General features: G+C 34.4%; 1 protein-coding gene across 4 annotated transcripts in view; it reads right to left on the bottom strand.

The window, feature by feature from the left end:
* mllt10 (MLLT10 histone lysine methyltransferase DOT1L cofactor) overlaps positions 1-19,468 on the bottom strand; it is a 67,121-nt gene that overhangs the window by 31,430 nt on the left and 16,223 nt on the right. For 3 of the 4 annotated variants that reach the window (XM_073830522.1, XM_073830524.1, XM_073830523.1), the window contains exons 7-10: positions 14,692-14,781; positions 9,617-9,712; positions 8,145-8,457; positions 2,693-3,349 (exon numbers count right to left, since the gene is read on the bottom strand). In XM_073830522.1, the coding sequence (XP_073686623.1) occupies positions 2,693-3,349; positions 8,145-8,457; positions 9,617-9,712; positions 14,692-14,781 (1,156 nt within the window). The remainder of the gene's footprint in view (positions 1-2,692; positions 3,350-8,144; positions 8,458-9,616; positions 9,713-14,691; positions 14,782-19,468) is intronic. The other variant, XM_073830525.1, reaches the window with a different exon arrangement.

The following is a 19,468-nucleotide window of genomic DNA, read 5'->3' as shown; positions in this document are numbered from 1 at the left end:
GGCTCAACAGGTTAATGTGCATCTCTATGGAGATTCAGCGGGCCACTCTAAAAGCTCTCAATCAGGTAGGAATGAGGAAGCACTTTAGAGAGCACCTCCATCCACTTTTACCCTAATGAGCTTCAGCAAAGACCAAAACAACATCATGCTGGTTCCCAGGCTTCTCTTCGAGAAGAGCGGACCTCAAATGGATTCCTTTTATTTTTTTGTAATAAATAGAGATGGAAAAAATTGCGATTCAGGGAAAGATTACGATGAATTACATGAATTGAGCTGAACACGATATTGAAAAGACCCTCCACGTGTAATTCCTGAAAAATAATTATCTCAGATAGACCAAAACATGCCCGTTTATGACAGTCTATGTTTATAGGCTTCCGTGCACATTTATGAATAAGAGTGCATGAAAAAACTGAAAATAAAAGAACCAGAGCTGGGAAATATTAGGAAAGAACTTTCAGATTTATGAGTATGTAACACATTAAAAAAGAAAAAAAAAAGTTCAGTCATGGCAGACGTCATATGCAATTTGAAAGGAATGAAAATGAGGATGTGGAAGATAGAAATATATATAAAAAAACAACATTGGCAACAAAGGACCTTAAAGTCAACATGAAACAATGTTTACAGCCCTTTTTATGTCTGTAATATGATGCATTTCAGAATAAAATGGACTTGGCTGGATCAGCTAAAGTAGTCTCAATACAGCAGATGGTTAAAAACCAAGAGTTGGTGACGTCAACCGAAAGTCATTTGAAAGCAAAGATGAAAACACTTTTTTTTCTTTGGAATAATGGATGCACAATAGAGCAGTACCTAACGGGATAGTTTTTCTAAGTAGATTTTTTATAACTTCCATGTCAAAAAATGTATATGTCTAAATAGGAAAACTAATTTTCATTGATCGTGTTTTTTTTTTTTCAATTTAGGCGAAGTAGTATAGAATCTTAGGCAACACATTTTAAGGAGTCCTTGTTACATGTTACATGTTACATGCACTTCCTAATATAATAATTAATTATGCATAATTACATACAAGTAACCTGAAATCAAACCCTAATCCTAACCCTAACCATATAGTAAGTAAATGTAGCTAATTCATTTTACTCAATACTTATATGTGACCCTGGACCACAAAGCCAGTCTTAAGTAGCACAGGTATATTTGTAGCAATAGCCAACAATACATATGTATGGGTCAAAATTATCAAATTTTCTTTTATGCCAAAAAATATTAGGGTTTTAAGTAAAGACCATGGTCCATAAAGATATTTTGTAAATTTTCTACTGTTAATATATCAAAACAATTTTGTTTAGTAATATGCATTGCTAAGAACTTCATTTGGACAACTTTAAAGGCGATTTTCTCAATATTTTTATTTTTTTTGCACCCTCAGATTCCAGATTTTCATATAGTTATCTCTTTGGCCAAGATAGTTGTATCTTGGGCAAGTATTTTCCTATCCTAACAAACCATACATCAATGGGAAGCTTATTTATTCAGCTTTCAGCTGATGTATAAATCTCAGCTTCAAAAAAAAAATTACCTTTATGACTGGTTTTGTGTAACAAGGACAATAAAGTGTAACTGAATTTTATCATCCATTTTAGGGCTGCATGATAATAGTTAAACTGATAAATAATTTCGCTCAAAAATTAAATCGTGATTATTAATCACAGTTTTCATTTGAGAAATTTCTCCTTAGATTTTATCAGTATTATTGCATATTCATACAAGCACTAGAAAAACATTAGGAAGAAATGTATCCATCTAAGATTTATGGCTCTGTGTATTAATTGCCGCTCCAGCTGAACGCACGAGATGGAGATTTACTACAAATCAAAGTACCCCTTCATTGACTAAACGCCCTCACAACATCGTGCGATTAATCGTGCAGCCCTAGTAATCTTTTTTCTTTTATGCCAAAAATCATTATGATATTAAGTAAAGCACATTGCCCACCAGTCCTGTGTAAACTATGGCAAGAAAAGTTATTTATTTTTTAAACTTGTGATAGCAGAGGGCAACATCCCAGTCTGAAATACTGTAGCTGCTCTCTTAAAACGATCTTACGCATTTCAATCTGCTCAATCTTGGTGATGTCAGTGCCCTAAACTTTGTTATAATGGATGATTTCACATCCAGAGATGAAGGATCGGATGAAGTTAGGCTAATAAGAGGAGTCCGATGACAGTGTGTTGTATGAAAAGGTGCACGAACAGTTGCGCTGTGCTCGCTTTTCTAAATGTAAACTACAAGGTACACTATTCGTGCCATCTAAACACACAAGAGGTGATCAAAAGTTCAGAGACATTGCCATGATAAACAATGGAAAACAGACGTTAGTCTGTTTGTGTAATGACGCAGTATAGTGCTCCTGACTTGACAGGCAGATCTCGTTACACTTGATGTGAAAGTCAAACCCGTCTCACTTTAAACCCGTTTGTCTCAAAATTCCATTCCTGAAAATCATAGCTATCAGCCAACTTCAGATACCATAAAAGCTTGAATGGAACAAAAATTATGGATATCAAAACCTAAAAAAGGTCAAATTTCAGCATGTGTTGAGTTTTCCTAGATGGCATTTAATCCCTAATGTGCATGGATAAATAATTCACAATAAAAAGGGTCACTTCTAATTTCATGTTGACTTTAGGACAGCACCCTATAGCAAAACATAGATGATATTTACCTGGTCCAGCAGACGGGGAGCTGACAGTCATACCCTGTAAGCTTCCATTCCTGAGGAGGGACGGGGACTTCTGAATCCCCAGACTGCTGCTACCAGCACCCACTGCTCCCACACCTCCGGTGCTGCTGACTGCGCTCCCGCGGCAAGCCATGGTGCTGATGGAGGATGGCGAGGGCGAAGTGGATGAGGGCATTGTGGACACATGCTCTCCCGTATCAGTGGTTTTACTGTCCTGGGTGGTGAAGCACGGTCCATACCGGTTCCTCCAGTTCCCTCTCTTTTTCTTCTTCACACCATCCTCGCCGGTAGATGAAGACGATGTCGCAGAAGAAGAGGACGAGGAGGGCTGGGGTCGTTTGTAGCCCGCCGAGGCCAGGGCTCCCAGCTCTCCGGCTGGGTGACAGTTTTCGTAATGCTTGTTTGAGCTTGAGTTTGAGTTCTGGGGGAGGGACATCATGCTGAAGGTGTTGAGAGCCACCATGCCTTCAGACGCTGCGCTTTCTGCACCGCCCTTCACGTGGCAACGGCTGAAGGATGGAGGCGTGTACGAGTCGCTGGTCCTCAGGCTAGGATCAGAGAAGCTGAGGAAATCAGATGTGGGCTGAACCACAGACCCACTAGTGGCTGATTTACTGCTGCTGCTGCCTAATAAAAGACCTGCGAGAGAGAAAAAGGAAGACATAAAGATGAAAGCGTACGTTAATATCACAACCACATTAACAGAGAGGCAGCATAAACCACCAGAGAGGTGGCATGTGGTCATAAAACTAAGACCTCTTTGCAGACACAATTTTTTTAAATACACAAAAACACAGCATAGCTGGAGTGCTGGACTGGACAACAGCACTACAATCATCTTTGCTAAAAGCTTGTCGTACTGTTGCACATAAACCAATTTCAGTGCAAAATAGTTCAAACTTTTGTGTAACCTATTATACACTATATTCAAAAATATTTGTTCAGGTTTTTTATATATATTTGAAATGTGACTTAATCCTGTAATGGCAAAGCTTTTCAGAAATCATTTTATGGTTCAGAAATCATTTTAATATGCATTTCTTAGTATTATAAATACATATTTTGTCAAGACTCTTTGATGACTAGAACATTCAAAACAACTAGAAAGATCAACTTTTTTTTTTTATAGAACTTCTTAAATTAGACATTAAAAATCAATTTAATGGATCCTTGTTAAATATTAGTATTAATTTCTGATGGCCATAAACATTTGAATGGCAGTGTACTTTACAAAAGTTAAGTATCCTAAACTGTAATTTATTCAAAAATACAATGGCTTGACTTCTCCCATTAGCATGTTTTTAGGTTTTGTTTTCTTCCTAAACATTTTTGAAAATAGCATTTTAGGGCTGCAACAACTAATCGATAAAATCGATTATTATCGATAATGAAATGTCGACAACGATTCTCATTATCGATTAATCGGGTCCGCCTACAGTGCACGTACAACTTCAGAGGATCACGTCAAACTACAGCACTGAATGACGCATTTCTATGGACACAATGCATCTAAAACTAGTGGAGGAAACAGAATGAGATGCTGCAGGAGAGTTACGTGATCCAAGTTGCCCAAAACATGAGAATTCCTTATTTTAAACTTGAAGCTTATAGCGTAATGGCTTGCCCTGTGAGGCGCTTTGAGATCCGTTTGCATCCTCAGCATGAAAACTTTCAGTTTACGGTCATATCCTTATCTGTAAATTCACAAATTCACACAAGCATTTCCATTTATGCATAAAAGTCCGTCCTGACAGTCTGTGTTAAGTTTAAATCTTTACTGAATGAGCGTGTCAGACAGAACACAGAACACAGACAGGGAGACCATTAATACTCAGCGCAAAAACATTCATTGTGCTGAAACATCTGTTGTTGAATGTTAAATTTAGATTTAAATACAACATGTAGTGCAAATACCTATTTATGGAGGGTAGGAACTGTAGGGCTGTGACGGTGGCAGATTTTTACCACCGCCGGTGGTGCGGAGTTTTATAGATAAATAAATGAGGCTCAAACATTATTCACAAACGTGCGTGTTTGAGCAGTTCCGTCGGTGAACAAGCAGCCTACAAATCGCTAAAATTACAATACATAAAATAAACGAAATAATACATTTAAATATGAAAGTAGCCTAAATAAGTGTTAAATAGGCTATTAAACAAAACATTCATTGCAAAAATTCCTACAACCTCAACAGCTGATCAGAATTACTGGCCGAGTTCTCTTCCTCTTCCACATTGCACAGCTGCTGTTTTTCATAGCAAAGTAATTACATTTATTTTCGTTTCTTTAGTTTATAAAGTTAATTTAGAAATATATTTGGAACACGTTTTGTTTGTGAAATTCAAGTTTTCGTTTTTTAAAGTAACGACCAAGCGGCCAGCGGCAAACAGATCAATTTAGCCTTCTCAAATCATCACGATTTAAATTAAAATCCTTAGATTAAAAAAAAAAAAAAAACTTATCACAAAGCATATCACAATATTAGTTTAACCGTTTAACCTAGATAAAGGTATACTAATCGGCGCATATCCAATCGTTTGTGCGGAGAGTGAAAGCTTTTGCAGGACATAGTGCCGCCAGCGATATGTGAAACTTCATTTTTGCTCATAAATGTAAGAGTAATACATTTAAATTATTACTTCACTACTTTAAAACAAAATAATTCAAATCGAAAACAAAACTCTTTTATTAGCTATAGGCCTAATCCATAAAGATGCATTTAGGCTTTAAAAGTGCGTCCAGTGAGCAGATGGCGAGGTAGGATCGTCAGCTTCTTCTTTGCGACACTGACTCAGAAAATACTAGTTTATTAATAAATAATTTTAATACATCCTTACTTTTCCCCAGCATTCATGGTAATTACTTTAGCTGGGGCTGTATTTTATGCTTGTTAGTGTGTTTTTCTTCAGATATTTGTATTTTCTCTTTATTATGACAGGTGAATTGTTGTAAATTGTTAAGCACTGTGTTTTCATAGCATTCAGAATGTGAAATAGTGTGATTTTTAAATAAAATAAAATTGGAAATTAAGCCAACAAATCGATTAGTTGAAAAAAATAATCGCCAACTAATCGATTATCAAAATAATCGTTAGTTGCAGCCCTATAGCATTTAAGATACACTACCAGTCAAAAGTTTTTGCGCAGTAAGATTTTTTTAAGTCTCTTCTGCTAATCAAGCCTGCATTTATTTGATGCATGCGAAATACAGCAAAGGTAATATTGTGAATATTTGTACTATTTAAAATAACCATTTTCTATTTGAATATATTTTAAAATGTAATTTATTCCTGTGATTTCAAAGCTAAATTTTCAGCAACATTACTCCAGCCTTCAGTGTCACATGATCCTTCAGAAATCAATTTAATATGTGGATTTGCTGTTCAAGAAACATTTATTATTATTTTTTAAATTTGTAAAACAGTTAAGTGCATGAATAGAATGATCCAAAATATCAGCATTTATCTCAAATAAAAAGCTTTTGTAACATTATGCACTAATCTATTTAAACGTTGTTTTTGTTTGTTTTTTTGCGGAAAGAAATTATAGAAATTCATACTTTCATTTATTGATCAAAAGTGATGATAAAGACATTTATAATGTTGTTTATGCTGTTCTTTTGACCTTTCTATTCATCAAAGAAGCCTGAAAAATTCTACTGTTTATATAATAATTAACATAATAATTATAAATGTTTTTTGAGAGGCAAATCAGAATATTAGAATGGCTTCTGAAGTATCATGTGCTTGGCGTAATGATGCTAAAAATTCAGCTTTGAAATCAAAGGAATAAATTACATTTTAAAATATATTCAAATAAAAATTGGTTATTTTAAATAGTAAAAATATTTCAGTAAAAATGTACTGGTTTTGCTGTACTTTGGAGCAAATAAATGCAGGCTTTGTTAGCAGAAAAGACTTAGTGTTTAAAACACTTTACTGGTAGTGCATGTACTATTACATGTAAGAAAATTTTTTTACATGCTCACACCAACCGAAATTAAACATACACTTTTGCTGAAAATGTTATAGAATTACAAACAGTTTTAAGAACTCTGCACATTTTAAATTAGATTTTAAAAGGATTCTCTTAGCCTCATCAAAAAAAAAAAAAAAAAATTAAAATTTTGTCTAAAAAGGCTTGCTAAAATCTCTACAAATCCAGCAAAAAATTAAAATTGCCAGAAACTGAAATTAGGCAAAGCCATAATCTTCCACACCTAGGTGGGCCAGTCAAACTTGCAAGAAGCCAAACAATCAGGTATGTAGGCAAGCAAGAAGGGTGACCCAGATCTAGGTGTTCTTTCGGGCCCTTCCCTCAGGCAAGGACTCGTCCTTTAACCGAAGCCAGAGAAACAACTCCGACATGCATGTTTTTACAGCTGTGGCAGGAGGCTTTACTTCCCAATTTTACTACACATTAGTCTATCCCTTGAGCCTCCCGCTAACATTAAAACACGCACAGAGCTTGCATGCCAGTTAACACGTCTCGAAGATAAAGCATTGTCACACAAACCAAAAGCAGCATTCAGTATTCTTTCCAAAAGAACTTCTGCTATATCTTATCACTGGATCCTAGATTAAACACGGCTATAAAATAACCACCAAAGAGAGTTGAATTTAAGCAAGTGACCCAGAGATCAATCTAAACCCTGTGTGAAAGAATATTAGACGTTACCTTCCTTTCCTATATCAACAACAACAGGAAGCTTCACATATTCACATTATACATATTACTACACCTCTCTGTTATTGTCAAACACAAAGGGCTCAATTTAATAAAAGGCTACTGATATTAGAATCTCTCATATACTTGGAATATTACATCAGGGCAGTCGTGTGGCTCACCGAACCTAGGTCTGTGTCAGATGTCGTCACAAGAGCCCAGACAATATGACATACTCCCAGGCAGAAGATTAGACTCCGTAGTTAATCACCACCATCTTTTGATCTCATTGCACTCTGCTGAGAAAACAGTGTGTTGTTTCTTCTTCCAGGGTTCCTTGAAGTTGCCTGTAACTCCAGCGAGGAGGCCCCTGCCGTACTTTGACACATTAATGATTAGTCTGAATTTTCCAGACGTGACCTCTGCTTCAATCCCTCCATCACGGCTTGATAGCAGAAAGGAAGGGAACATGCTTCTCCTTCGACTCCCAAACCTCCCTCATAACACATATAAACACAAAGGAGACGCCACCCACGACACTAACGGCTCGGAAAGACTCGCCGCTCCACATAGCAGCGGCAGCCAGTCAGACGACAGCCTTATCACACACACACACGCCAAGCGTACGGCTTCTGGCTTCCATCCAGCCCTGCTCACTCAAATGTCACACACAGGAAGTCGACACGAGACTCGAATCTGGCAGCTCAATTTGGGAACATGCTAATTCATTTCTGAAGGGAAAGTGAAGTTGGCATGTTTAGAAGTCTCACCTTGCTGAAAAGGACTGGTTGAGGAGGGAGCTGTGGATGACGTCGCTGTGGTGACCACAGGACCGTGGGGTTTGCCCGGAGCGGACTTGCGACCCCTGGAGCCAGAGTTGGAGCTGGTGCTGTGACTGCTGGACTTCTTGCATTTGCCATCCGAGCTCTTGCCGTCAGAGGAGCTGCCATCCTTGGAGCTGCAACTGGAGTGAGACGGAACTTCCTGGAAGTTGGCATTTGTGAAACGACCTCCGCTGTCGTCCAGTCGCTTCTGAGTGGAGGAGATGGAGGAGACACTTCCGCCACTGCTGCTGTTGTAGGTCTGTGGGCAAAAAGGGGAATGCACACATGGACAAAAAAGCTTAGTACAAAACACTTTGTAAAATAATGTGAAGACAAAAAAAATTAATGACAAAATAAAAGAAAATAACTAAATATATGAATAAATGAATAAATAAAATAAAAAATTAAGTTAAATACATACAATTTAATAAATAAAAAAATAAACAAAATGACAAAATGAAAATAAACGAAAACAAAAAACATTAAAATAAAATAATAACATTAAAATAAAAATGAAAATAAAATACATAAAATTCAATTCAACAAATTTAAATAAAAATGAAACCAAATAAAAATAAAACAACAAATTTTAAATTACAAAGTTAATTTAAACAAAATTAAATGAAAATAAAAATCAAACAATTAAATGTAATTATATTTAAATAAAAATAAAGTAATAAAAATAAACAAATGTATAAAGTAATAAAATTAAACAAAAAATAAATAAATAAAATCAAATAATTAAATGTAATTATATTTAAATAAAAATTAAATAATAAAATTAAATAAATGAATAAAGTAATACAATTAAATTAAAGTTAAATGAAAATAAAGTAAAACAAAACAATTAAAATAAAATAAATTAAATTAAAACAATCAAATCGAATTAAACTAAATTAAATTAAAATAAAACAATAACAATAAACAAAAAATAATAAAAATTTATGAATTAAAAACTAAATGACAATAAAACAATACAATTCAATAAAGTAAAATGAAAATAAAATAAAAAATTAAATGAAAATAAAACAAAATTAAACAATAAAATTAAACATTAAAATTAAACAAAATGAAAATAAAGCAATGATAAAACACAATAATAAAATGAAATGAAACTAAATACAATAACAAAATTAAAACAAATTAAACTAAATTAACTGAAAATAAAATACAATAAAATTAAATAATAAATTAAAATAAATAAAAAACAATGACATGAAAATAAAACAATTAAATTAAATTAAACAAATTAATGAAAATAAAACAATAAAATAAAATAAATCAAAAATAATAAAATAACATGAATAAATAAATAAAATAATAAAATAAATAAAAAAATAATAATAATACAATTAAACTTAAAATTAAATGAATAGAAATTATAAATAAACTCATGCATCTATCATAGTCTGTCTCACCTTCTCAGAGGTCACCATCAGTGTTGGCACCAGGGAAGGTGACAGTTCCAAAGGCTTTTTGTGCTTTGGTTTGTGGCGATCTCTTTCTTTATGTTTCTGTGATGAAACAACAACAAAAAAACGTGTTTATGCTTCGAATGAGGCCAGAACAGCTTGGGAAGGACTTTTGCCTACACTGACATTTCTGTAAAGAAAGAGGCAGAAAGATGAGAAACACAAAAAGGTGAAACAATGACAGACTTATCCTGAACAAGTCACTCGTTTGCATGCATTCAAACCCAGCAAGGAGAGCCACTCGTGCTGCCAACGAAGATCTTCACGTAAAGAAAAAGAAAGGGTTTTCCTGTAGATGGGTAAGGTTTCACATTGCAGGCCTGACCAGAGTCTACTGCAGCTTAATTTACACCCCGGTCTAGTGCCGCGCTCCACGCAGCTCTATTTGCGCCCGAGAAGCAGGAGCGTGAACAAATTTACACCTCACACTCCAATCGAACACCTCCAACCTCTCCGTTTCTGTTCTTAAGAGTGCGGATGTAAAAATATGCAGTGATCCTGAACCATTCGTAGAGAATATTTACACATTCCCCACTAGAGCGATATACAAACGTCTATCGTTTTTTAGCCACTTTCTGTCATCTTCCAGCCATTGTCTCAGTTAGAATTGACAATTATTCTGAACATGATAACGGTTTACGCCACTTCTCAGTGCAAGTGGCGGTGACAATTCCAGAGGCCCTCAGGCTCAACTTTTTCAATGAAAATGAAAATGAGCTTCCGCTTCCTCTGCACCATTTACAATTCTCCTGCATATACTATTTTAAATGCCATTTTCTTAGAAATAGGACAATCATACAAACTTGAAATGAAGGTTTTCAATAAGCACACCCTGGGATTTTTTTAAATGGGTGGAAAAGATTGTATTTGTATTGAATACTCAATGCTATTGGTTTTCACATCCCAAACAAATGTCACTGTTGTTATGCTCAAACATCACAAAAAAAAAAAAAAAAACAGTTTAAATGCAGCGAAATGACAAGTATATTAATAGTAGGGTTGTCACTAATGATTATTCTGGTAATCGATTATTCTGACGATTAATCAAGTAATCTGATAATTATATATACCTTTTTTCCCCAGACAGCAAAATGGCAAGTATATTAATAGTAGGGCTGTCACTAATAATTACTCTGGTAATCAAGTAATCAGTCGATTATTCTGACGATTAATCGAGTAATCTGATAATTATATATGTCTTTTTTTCTTTTTCTTTTTTTGGTAGTGATAAAAATAAACCTAAGGGGACAATAGCCTTTAAAATTACTTAAAGTTCATATATAACAGCAATGAGGCAAAAATAACTTGTATCAAAATCAAGTAATCATGGTTTTATTGAACAAAACTGTGAAAATACATGGGTCAAAAAACAAAAAAGGGTTTAAGCATAAAAACAATAAGTGTAATACTGCTTTAAATAGTTGTTTTTCCAAAAAAACATTTAAGTATTCAGTTTAATTTCATTGCATTTTTGTTTTTCTGAGCAAAAAAATAAATAACAAATTTTTCCCTAATTTACAGAAGACTAAAATGTAATTCAGTTTAACAATCTTGTCAGGCATATTTACAACAATGTATGCCATATTAAAAGACAAATTACTTTCACCCCAAATACTATTTAGTTGTAATTCTACATTTTAAAAATTTGCCACTATCCTAGGTTTTGCCCATTTGTCAGTAAGAATTTTTTACTCATTTAAAACACAATAAAATTGTATATGCTCCCTTATTCTTTTATGCATTTTTAATATGTACAAGTCAGAATAAGCATGTTGTTTGAATTTTTATATAAATATTGTGGTCACTGAATGACAATGCAACATTATTTTTTATATTTTATTCTCCAAAAACGTATTTGAAACCTTAAAAGTAGACATTTTACTTAAATTTAATGTGCTTTCTATGGACATAAAATCACTTTTGTACATTTCTTTTGACATGGACATCTTAACGTCTTTGACCCACATACATTACACTTTACTGCACGATCTAATCCTTGTTTAATATTGACTAAACATTTAATTCAAAAATCCACTTAATCTTTAATATTTGTCCATTTCTTTATGACAGAAATGAAACAGCCATTGTAATTTAATGAATATTTGGACATCAAAACACTCTGTGAACTCAGAGTGTAAGTATTATTTCTTTGAAGTTTTATTTCTTTGAACGTTTATTGTGAAATCGCAAAAAAACAGCATATTGAGAAAGATAATAATGTATTTTCCTGTGTTTGCATTGGTTTATAAATTATTTACCTTACAAATCTAATAAAATGGCAGATGTTGCATTCCCAGATAAATGTTATAATAAACCCTAACTCACAACATTATGCTGACACATATAAATGGTAACAGTTTGTGTGGAGCAGCATTTACTGTGCATGGTTTAACTGCACAAACGTAACATACACGTATGTAACTAATTAAAGCACATATATTTATTTAATTTAACCACAGAGTTTGTGTATTCACAATAGCATTATGCTTTGTGATTGTTAAGTGGGTTTAATACATCACACCGCTTTGGAAAACAGTCTAATAATTCTTGTCCATAACATGCGCCACTTCCGGTATTTTGCCAAACTTGAGTATTCCAATTGAATCGTGGAATCTTGACAGCCCTAATTAATAGTGACACAATAATTAAAAATATAACAGCACTTACAGAAATTATAAAGCTTTGTAATACCACATTTGCTCCTCAGGACAAATGCTTTAAATAGATGCAAAAACTAGACTCTAAGTCTTAATTAACATTGTTCCTAAAGGTGTTGACAAGCCTGGTGTTATTGTGAGAAAGCAATCATGTCACTACTCGGCTTTGTTTATGAATGGAAAAAAGAAATACACAACATCTTATATACATCAAGTAACTAAACTGAAACCGTCTACATATGTAGACCCTTACGTAATGACAAACGCAGGTAGGTGAACTGCTGTTTACTGGTCTAATTAAAATTCTGACATAAACGTCTTGCAAGAGTTTGACATAAGATGACAGCTATCTTAATTATACAAAGATGAATAGTTCAGGCAGAGGTGACTACAAAAGAGAGAGAACAAAACGCAAAGACATTTATCATAATTCATCAATGCCTTTAGCAGATTAGTGAAATGTAGCAAATCTCTTTCAGGACGAACAAAGAAATGACTCCCGAGGCTTTGGGCGAAGTATTAAAATTCAACTACGGAAATGAATAAATATATAAAAAAAAAGTTTAAATAGAAAAGAAAAAAAAACCTGAATCATCCAGAAAACAAAGCTAAAATCCCAAACAGATCAGAATTTAAGATATGTGAGGAAGGAGGAGGAAGAGAGATTGAAAACTTCATTTTATTCCCAGATGCCGCTCTCGACGGCCTCTCAGAGCACATCTGAACTAGCTGCAAATTGAGAAGCTTTTAGCCTCTATTGTTGTTTGGCCCTGGGGTTTGGAATTAGCTAGGTATACATCTGAGCCCCCCGACCTTTGACCTGGGAATGTGGAGTAGGGGGGATGGGCCCCCTTTGCTAATGCAAATCAGCCGTCGTAACAATAGCCACGGCGGAGCAGAGCACTCCACAACACGATCTTCAAGAATACGGCTCCAACCCGAATCATTGTTCGCGTCAACCCCTCTCAATGCTGAAGAAGTTAAATATCAGAATAATTCTGCACGAAACGGCTTTAAATGGCATCTCATATTTAATCTTTCGCTGACCTAGATTACACAGGCTGCACGGTCCGTCTCTGAGCAGCTTAACAGAGCCCCATCCACTCCATTTTGGTATGCATTTCCAATGCAAACTCATTCAAACCAATTCAAATAATTAGTGAATTCGTGTCAAATAACCAACAGCCTCAATGTCTGACCTCCACTCCCCGCTGTACGTGTTCATCTGGCTATTGTGAGCATTTTGATTTACATTTAAATACAAGAATGTAATACAATTGCTTAAATACATTACTTTAAAAAGATTAAAAATGACTGAAATTGTTGCAAAATACAAAACAAATGCAGGTGTGATTCCACACTTTACAATTAAATCGTGACTTAAGTTGGTAAGCTTGCAAAATAGCAAAAAAAAATAAACGATCAAGTTTCAGAAGAATTTACATTTTTTAAAATTAAACTTAACTTAAAAAAAATAACTTATAATAAATAATACAAACAAAAAAGGTTGAGAACAGACAGTTAAATTTAAAACAAACAAATGAAAATTCTTCCAACAAAGGTCAAAAAGTAAAAAATACGATTTATAAAGAAAGAGAGCCATTTTAACGGCCCGGTTCGAAAAGAACAAATCAAGCAAGCTATCGCTGATTAAGATGGCTGCACAAAGACTGAGTGTTTGAGATATGTGGGATCTGCTAGGGACAGGCAGAAAATTATCAATGACGATGGATAGATGTGATGAGCTCCTCCGCACATTTCACACTATGAGGTCTGCTGGATTAGTATTTCAGATTCCACCGCTATTACAGTAAGAAGAGAAAAATATGGACAGGGACAGTACGGTTAGTCTTCTGCCGTTCTGTACAGGTTTATTGATATGAGGCCATGTTACAGGGCCTGCGCTTAATTGAATTAGATGGGAAGGCGAACGGGGCTAATAATGCTACATGTTTCATTCGGTATGGCTGCGTATAGAAAATTAGTGGAACAAATGACTACACTACCTATCAATACTGATTAAACATACTCAGTGGAACTAATGGCCATGACGGATGCGTTTCTATGAATACAGCGCTCTTTATGTTGATAATTTGTGGTGGCACCAAAATACTAATCACTTTGAGTGATAAAAGGCACTCTTCTCCCTCCCGTGGCTTTAAAAGCTTTGTGGGATATGAAAAGTGTGCGTGCGAGGGGTGGCACGGGGGTGACGGTGGCTCGTGTAATTTAAACTAAACTAATCACAGCGGTGCGTATTTCGGACGTACGACAGTTTGGGTTTACCTCATAGTCTGAAGTCGTGAGGAGGGGGGCATCAATCACACATGGCAGGAAGTGAGGTAGATCTGAAGGCTGCCTTACCTTCTTTTCCTTGTCATGGTGCTTATCCAAAGAGTGAGTGGAAGAATCACTTAAGCTTTGAGCCCTACTACCACGGCCTTTGCTCCTTCTCTAAAAGGTGAAAGAGGAACTTCGAGTTACCATTTAAAGTCTGTCCAATTATCTTTTTTTCCTATTTCCTACTTCTCTCTCTTGTAGCAACAAAGAAAATAGCCCTTACCGAGACAAAGGAAACAAATAAGACAATAACGGGGGAAAAAAAGGAAAAAGACATTTTGATGATGGATATTGTTGTATTTTGAGAAGCAACTCCAGCAAAAAGCAAGCTGCATGAGAATATCTGTCCAAGGCTAAAAAAAAAATAAAATAAATACAAATCAACAAAATTCTCTTTAACAGAAACAGCTGATCTTATATGCACACGTGCCGTTAGAAACGAACTTGACATTCACACTGACCAACTTTACATATATTCTCACAAGACAATTTCAATTCTTCTTAATATTTTCTTCCATTTATCAAAAAAACCAAAAAAGTATGCCTTATTTCTTTTGAAGTCAATGGTCTCGAATGCTTCCATTGTCAACAAATGCCACATAAAAACCTCAGGTCACAGAGTGGTCTTTGTTTACCAGCAGCCCACTGAAACAAAGGCCTACATGGAAAAGTCAGGGGTTAGTAGCCAGCTATTGAACTATTAATCCGAGAGACTGTGCTGATGCTGTCAGTCCATTAACATGGCGACAGGGAGACATGGTACATCCTGCAGAAACATCATGCTGTCATGTACAATAGTGCGATCACCACAATGGATGACAACAAACAAAACAAGCAATGTGCTGTCACTTTATTCGGACAAACACAACAAAATGGGAGATGACTAAAAGCCATTTAGATATATACTTATATAGCTTAATTACACTACCAGTCAAAAGTTTTTGAACATTAAGATTTTAAATGTTTTTAAAGAAGTCTCTTTTGCTCACCAAGCCTGCATTTATTTGATCCAAAGTACAGCAAAAACAGTAAAATTCTGAAATATTTTTACTATTTAAAATAACTATTCTATTTGGATATATTTTAAAATGGCATTTATTCTTGTGATTTTAGAGCTGAATTTTTAACATCATTACTCCAGTCACATGATCCTTCAGAAATCATGATTTGCTGCTCAAAAAACATTTATTATTATTATTATGTTGAAAACAGCCGAGTAGGTTTCTTTGAGGAATAGAAAGATCAGAAGAACAGCATTTATCTGAAATAGAAATCTTTAGTAGCATTATAAATGTCTTTATCATCACTTTTGATCAATTTAAAGCATCTCTGCTAAATAAAAATGTCTTTAATTTCTTTCCCCTAAAAAAAGAAACAATTATACTGACTCCAAGCTTTTGAATGGTATAGTGTATAATGTTACAAAAGCTTTTTATTTCAGATAAATGCGGTTCTTTGGATCTTTCGATTCATAAACAAATCCCAAAACAAATGTATTCAACTGTTTTAAATATTGAATTATTATTGAAATAATAATAATAATAATAATAATAATAATAATAATACATGTTTCTTAAAGAGCAAATTTAAATGATTCTGAAGGATCATGTGACACTAAAGACTGAAGACTAATGATGCAGAAAATTGAGCTTTTAAAATCACAGGAATAAATAACATGAAAATATATTGAAATAGAAAGCATAGTAAAAATATTTCAAAATTTTAGTGTTTTTGCTGTACTTTGAATCAAATAAATGCAGGCTTGGTGAGCAGAAGAGATTAATTTTTTTTTTAAATCTTACTGTTCAAAAACTTTTGACTGGTAGTGTATATTTATATAAAATGAACACTATTGTTTTAGAGCTTATAGCCGTTTTTAAAAAGCCTCATGATCAAATAGTAAAAAATATTAATATTGTGAAATTATTACAATTTAATGACTTTTTTCCATTTAATATATTTTCAAATATAATTCACTCATGTGATGGCAAAGTCTAATGGTCTTTAGTGTCACATGATCCTTCAGAAATCATTCTAATATGTTGATTTGCAGCTCAAGAAACACTGTGCAAAGTGTGATTTTTTTCAGCATTCTTGGATAAATAGAATTGAATAAAACAGCATTTATTAAAAAAACATCTTTACTGTCACTTTTGATCAATTTAATGCACCCTTTCTGAAAGTACACATTAATAAATTATATAAATTTATATATCTGAGCCTCCAGTGATGCTAAAAAGCATCATAAAACAATGTAAAAAACAAACAAACTGTAAAATATGAATGAATACATAAAACCACACCACTAACACAAAAAAACAAACATGAAATACTCTGACTCTAGCATCTATCACCAGTAACCAGAGTAGTCCTAAATGCCTGATGAAATAAAACGGTGTACACACAAATAAACATCACAATCCCTCCATCCTCAACTCATTACAATCCCCTATGAGAACATCACAAAGCGCTGGCCCTGCCTCCAGCCCCTCACTCAGAAGACCTGTAGGACTAGCAGTATCTGAGAAGCCTTTGTTGAGTGGGAGGATAGACACACACACACACACACACACACACACACACACACACACACACACACACACACACACACACACACACACACACACACACACACACACACACACACACACACACACACACACACACACACACACACACAGCACAAATCTGAGAAGCAGCAGGGGGCTGTGGCTCTAAAGCTCAGTGTAGCTCTAGGGCTGGAGTGAGTAAAACCCCTTGCCACACACACACACACACAAATGGCCAAGCCCACGAGTACACGGAGGACTGAGCGAAGCTGGACGGAAAACCACAGGCCGTTATGCTGTCACCGAGAGCTGCCACTGGGCAGTCCGTGTATCTCTCTGAAACCTTAGCCCTCTTTTTCTGAGAGGGGTATTAAGACAGAGTGAAGGGGGAAATGCAGGAAAGGGGTGGGGGGGGGGGGGGGGGGGTGATGGGAAGAAGAGGAAAGGAGAGCCACAGACAAAGGTCCAGTGAGTTGCTGTTGATTGTCAACGAGATTAAGGGGTTAAAGGGTTTGAGGGAGATCGAGGTGGGGGCGGCTGGGGCCAGTGGGGGCTTATGCCACAGCTCAGCTTTCAGCAGCTGTAATTGGACCAGGAGTGTGAGACATTCGAGAAATGAGAGATATTCCAGAAGAGGGAGTGTCTTTTTTGGAAAGCCTGGTGCGTTCACGTGCGGTTCTGGATGTGCGGTAACAGCTTGAATAATGATGGCATGGTCACAGGGATGTGCTTGACGCGATTCATGTACTGGCGAATGTTAAAATCAGTAGCTTGAGTGCTTGGGAAATGCACTAGAGACATGAAGTATACCTCAATATATGAAACACTAATGGCAAAATACACAAACCATGACCATGAAACACGTAGTCAAACACGTAATTTATAGGAAAAACTACGTATACACTTCTGCTTTAGAGAGTCTGGGGTCTGTTAGATTTGATGTTTTTAGGGAAAAGGTTGCAAAATGATTAATCTCAATTAACCGCATTCAAAATGAAAGTTTGTTTACATACTATGTGTGTGTACTGTGTGTATTTATTATGTATATATAAATACAAACTCATATGTATATCTTTTACAAAAAATATTTGTATGCATATATATTTATACTTGTATATAAGCATGTACTTACATATATTGCATGTACTTACTATTATAATTACAATTAATTATGCATATTTACATGCAAGTAACCCTAAGCCAAACCCTAATCCTAACCATATAGTAAGTACATGTAGTTAATTAATATTACTCAGTACTTAATTACACTGTAACAAGAACATCTTAAAATAGTGTAACCATATATAATTTATATTATATACAGATATAAATATTTATATAAATCTAACATATTTTTCCTTAATATATAGATGTGTGTATATTTATATACACATAATACATAACACAAACAAACTTTTATTTTCAATGCAATTAATCACAATCATTCTCTAATGTTTTTTCAAAAAAGAAGCTCCTTATGCTCACCAAAGCTGCAGTTATTTAATCAAAATACGGTAAAAACAGCAATACTGTGAAATATTATTACAATTTCACATAATTGCTTTTATTTATTTTTTTATTTTAAAATATTATTTATTCTTGCAATGCAAAGCTGAATTTTTCTGATCTTTCCAAAATCTTTTTAACATGCTGATTTGGTTCTCAAGAAACAATTTGGTAATACTTCACAATAAGGTTCATTAGTTAACTTCATTAGTTAACAAACTAAGAATGAACAATACACTTCTACAGCATTTAATAATTTTAGTTAATGTTAATCTCTGTATTTACTAATTTAATTAAAATCACAAGTTGTGTTTGTTAACGTATGTTAAGGCACTATGAACTAACATGAACAAACAATGAATGACTATTTTTATTAACTACCATTAAAAAGGATTATAAATAGAGTAATAAATGTATTGTTTATTGTTCGTTCATGTTAGTTAATATGTTAACTAATGTTAACATTTGACACCTGTAAAGTGTTACAACATTTCTTCTTCTTAAATGCAGTTGAAATTGTGCTGCTTAATCTTTTTATGGAAACTGTAATGCTTTTTTCAGGTTTCTTTGAGTAAAAGCAAATGAAATGCAAAAATTACTTTATAAATGGCTTCAACATCATTTTTGATTAATTTAACGCACCACTTTTGAATATTAAAAAATTTATAAATTTAAAAAAAAGAATTATACTGACCTCAAACTTTTGAGGAAGAGCTCATCTATATGCACCTGCACATTTTAAAATT

The sequence above is a fragment of the Garra rufa genome, chromosome 24 (genome assembly GCF_049309525.1).
Source record: "Garra rufa chromosome 24, GarRuf1.0, whole genome shotgun sequence".
In the NCBI taxonomy this organism is placed as follows: domain Eukaryota; kingdom Metazoa; phylum Chordata; class Actinopteri; order Cypriniformes; family Cyprinidae; genus Garra; species Garra rufa.
Note: the sequence above shows the minus strand (reverse complement) of the source record. Positions and strands in the feature narration are given on the sequence as shown.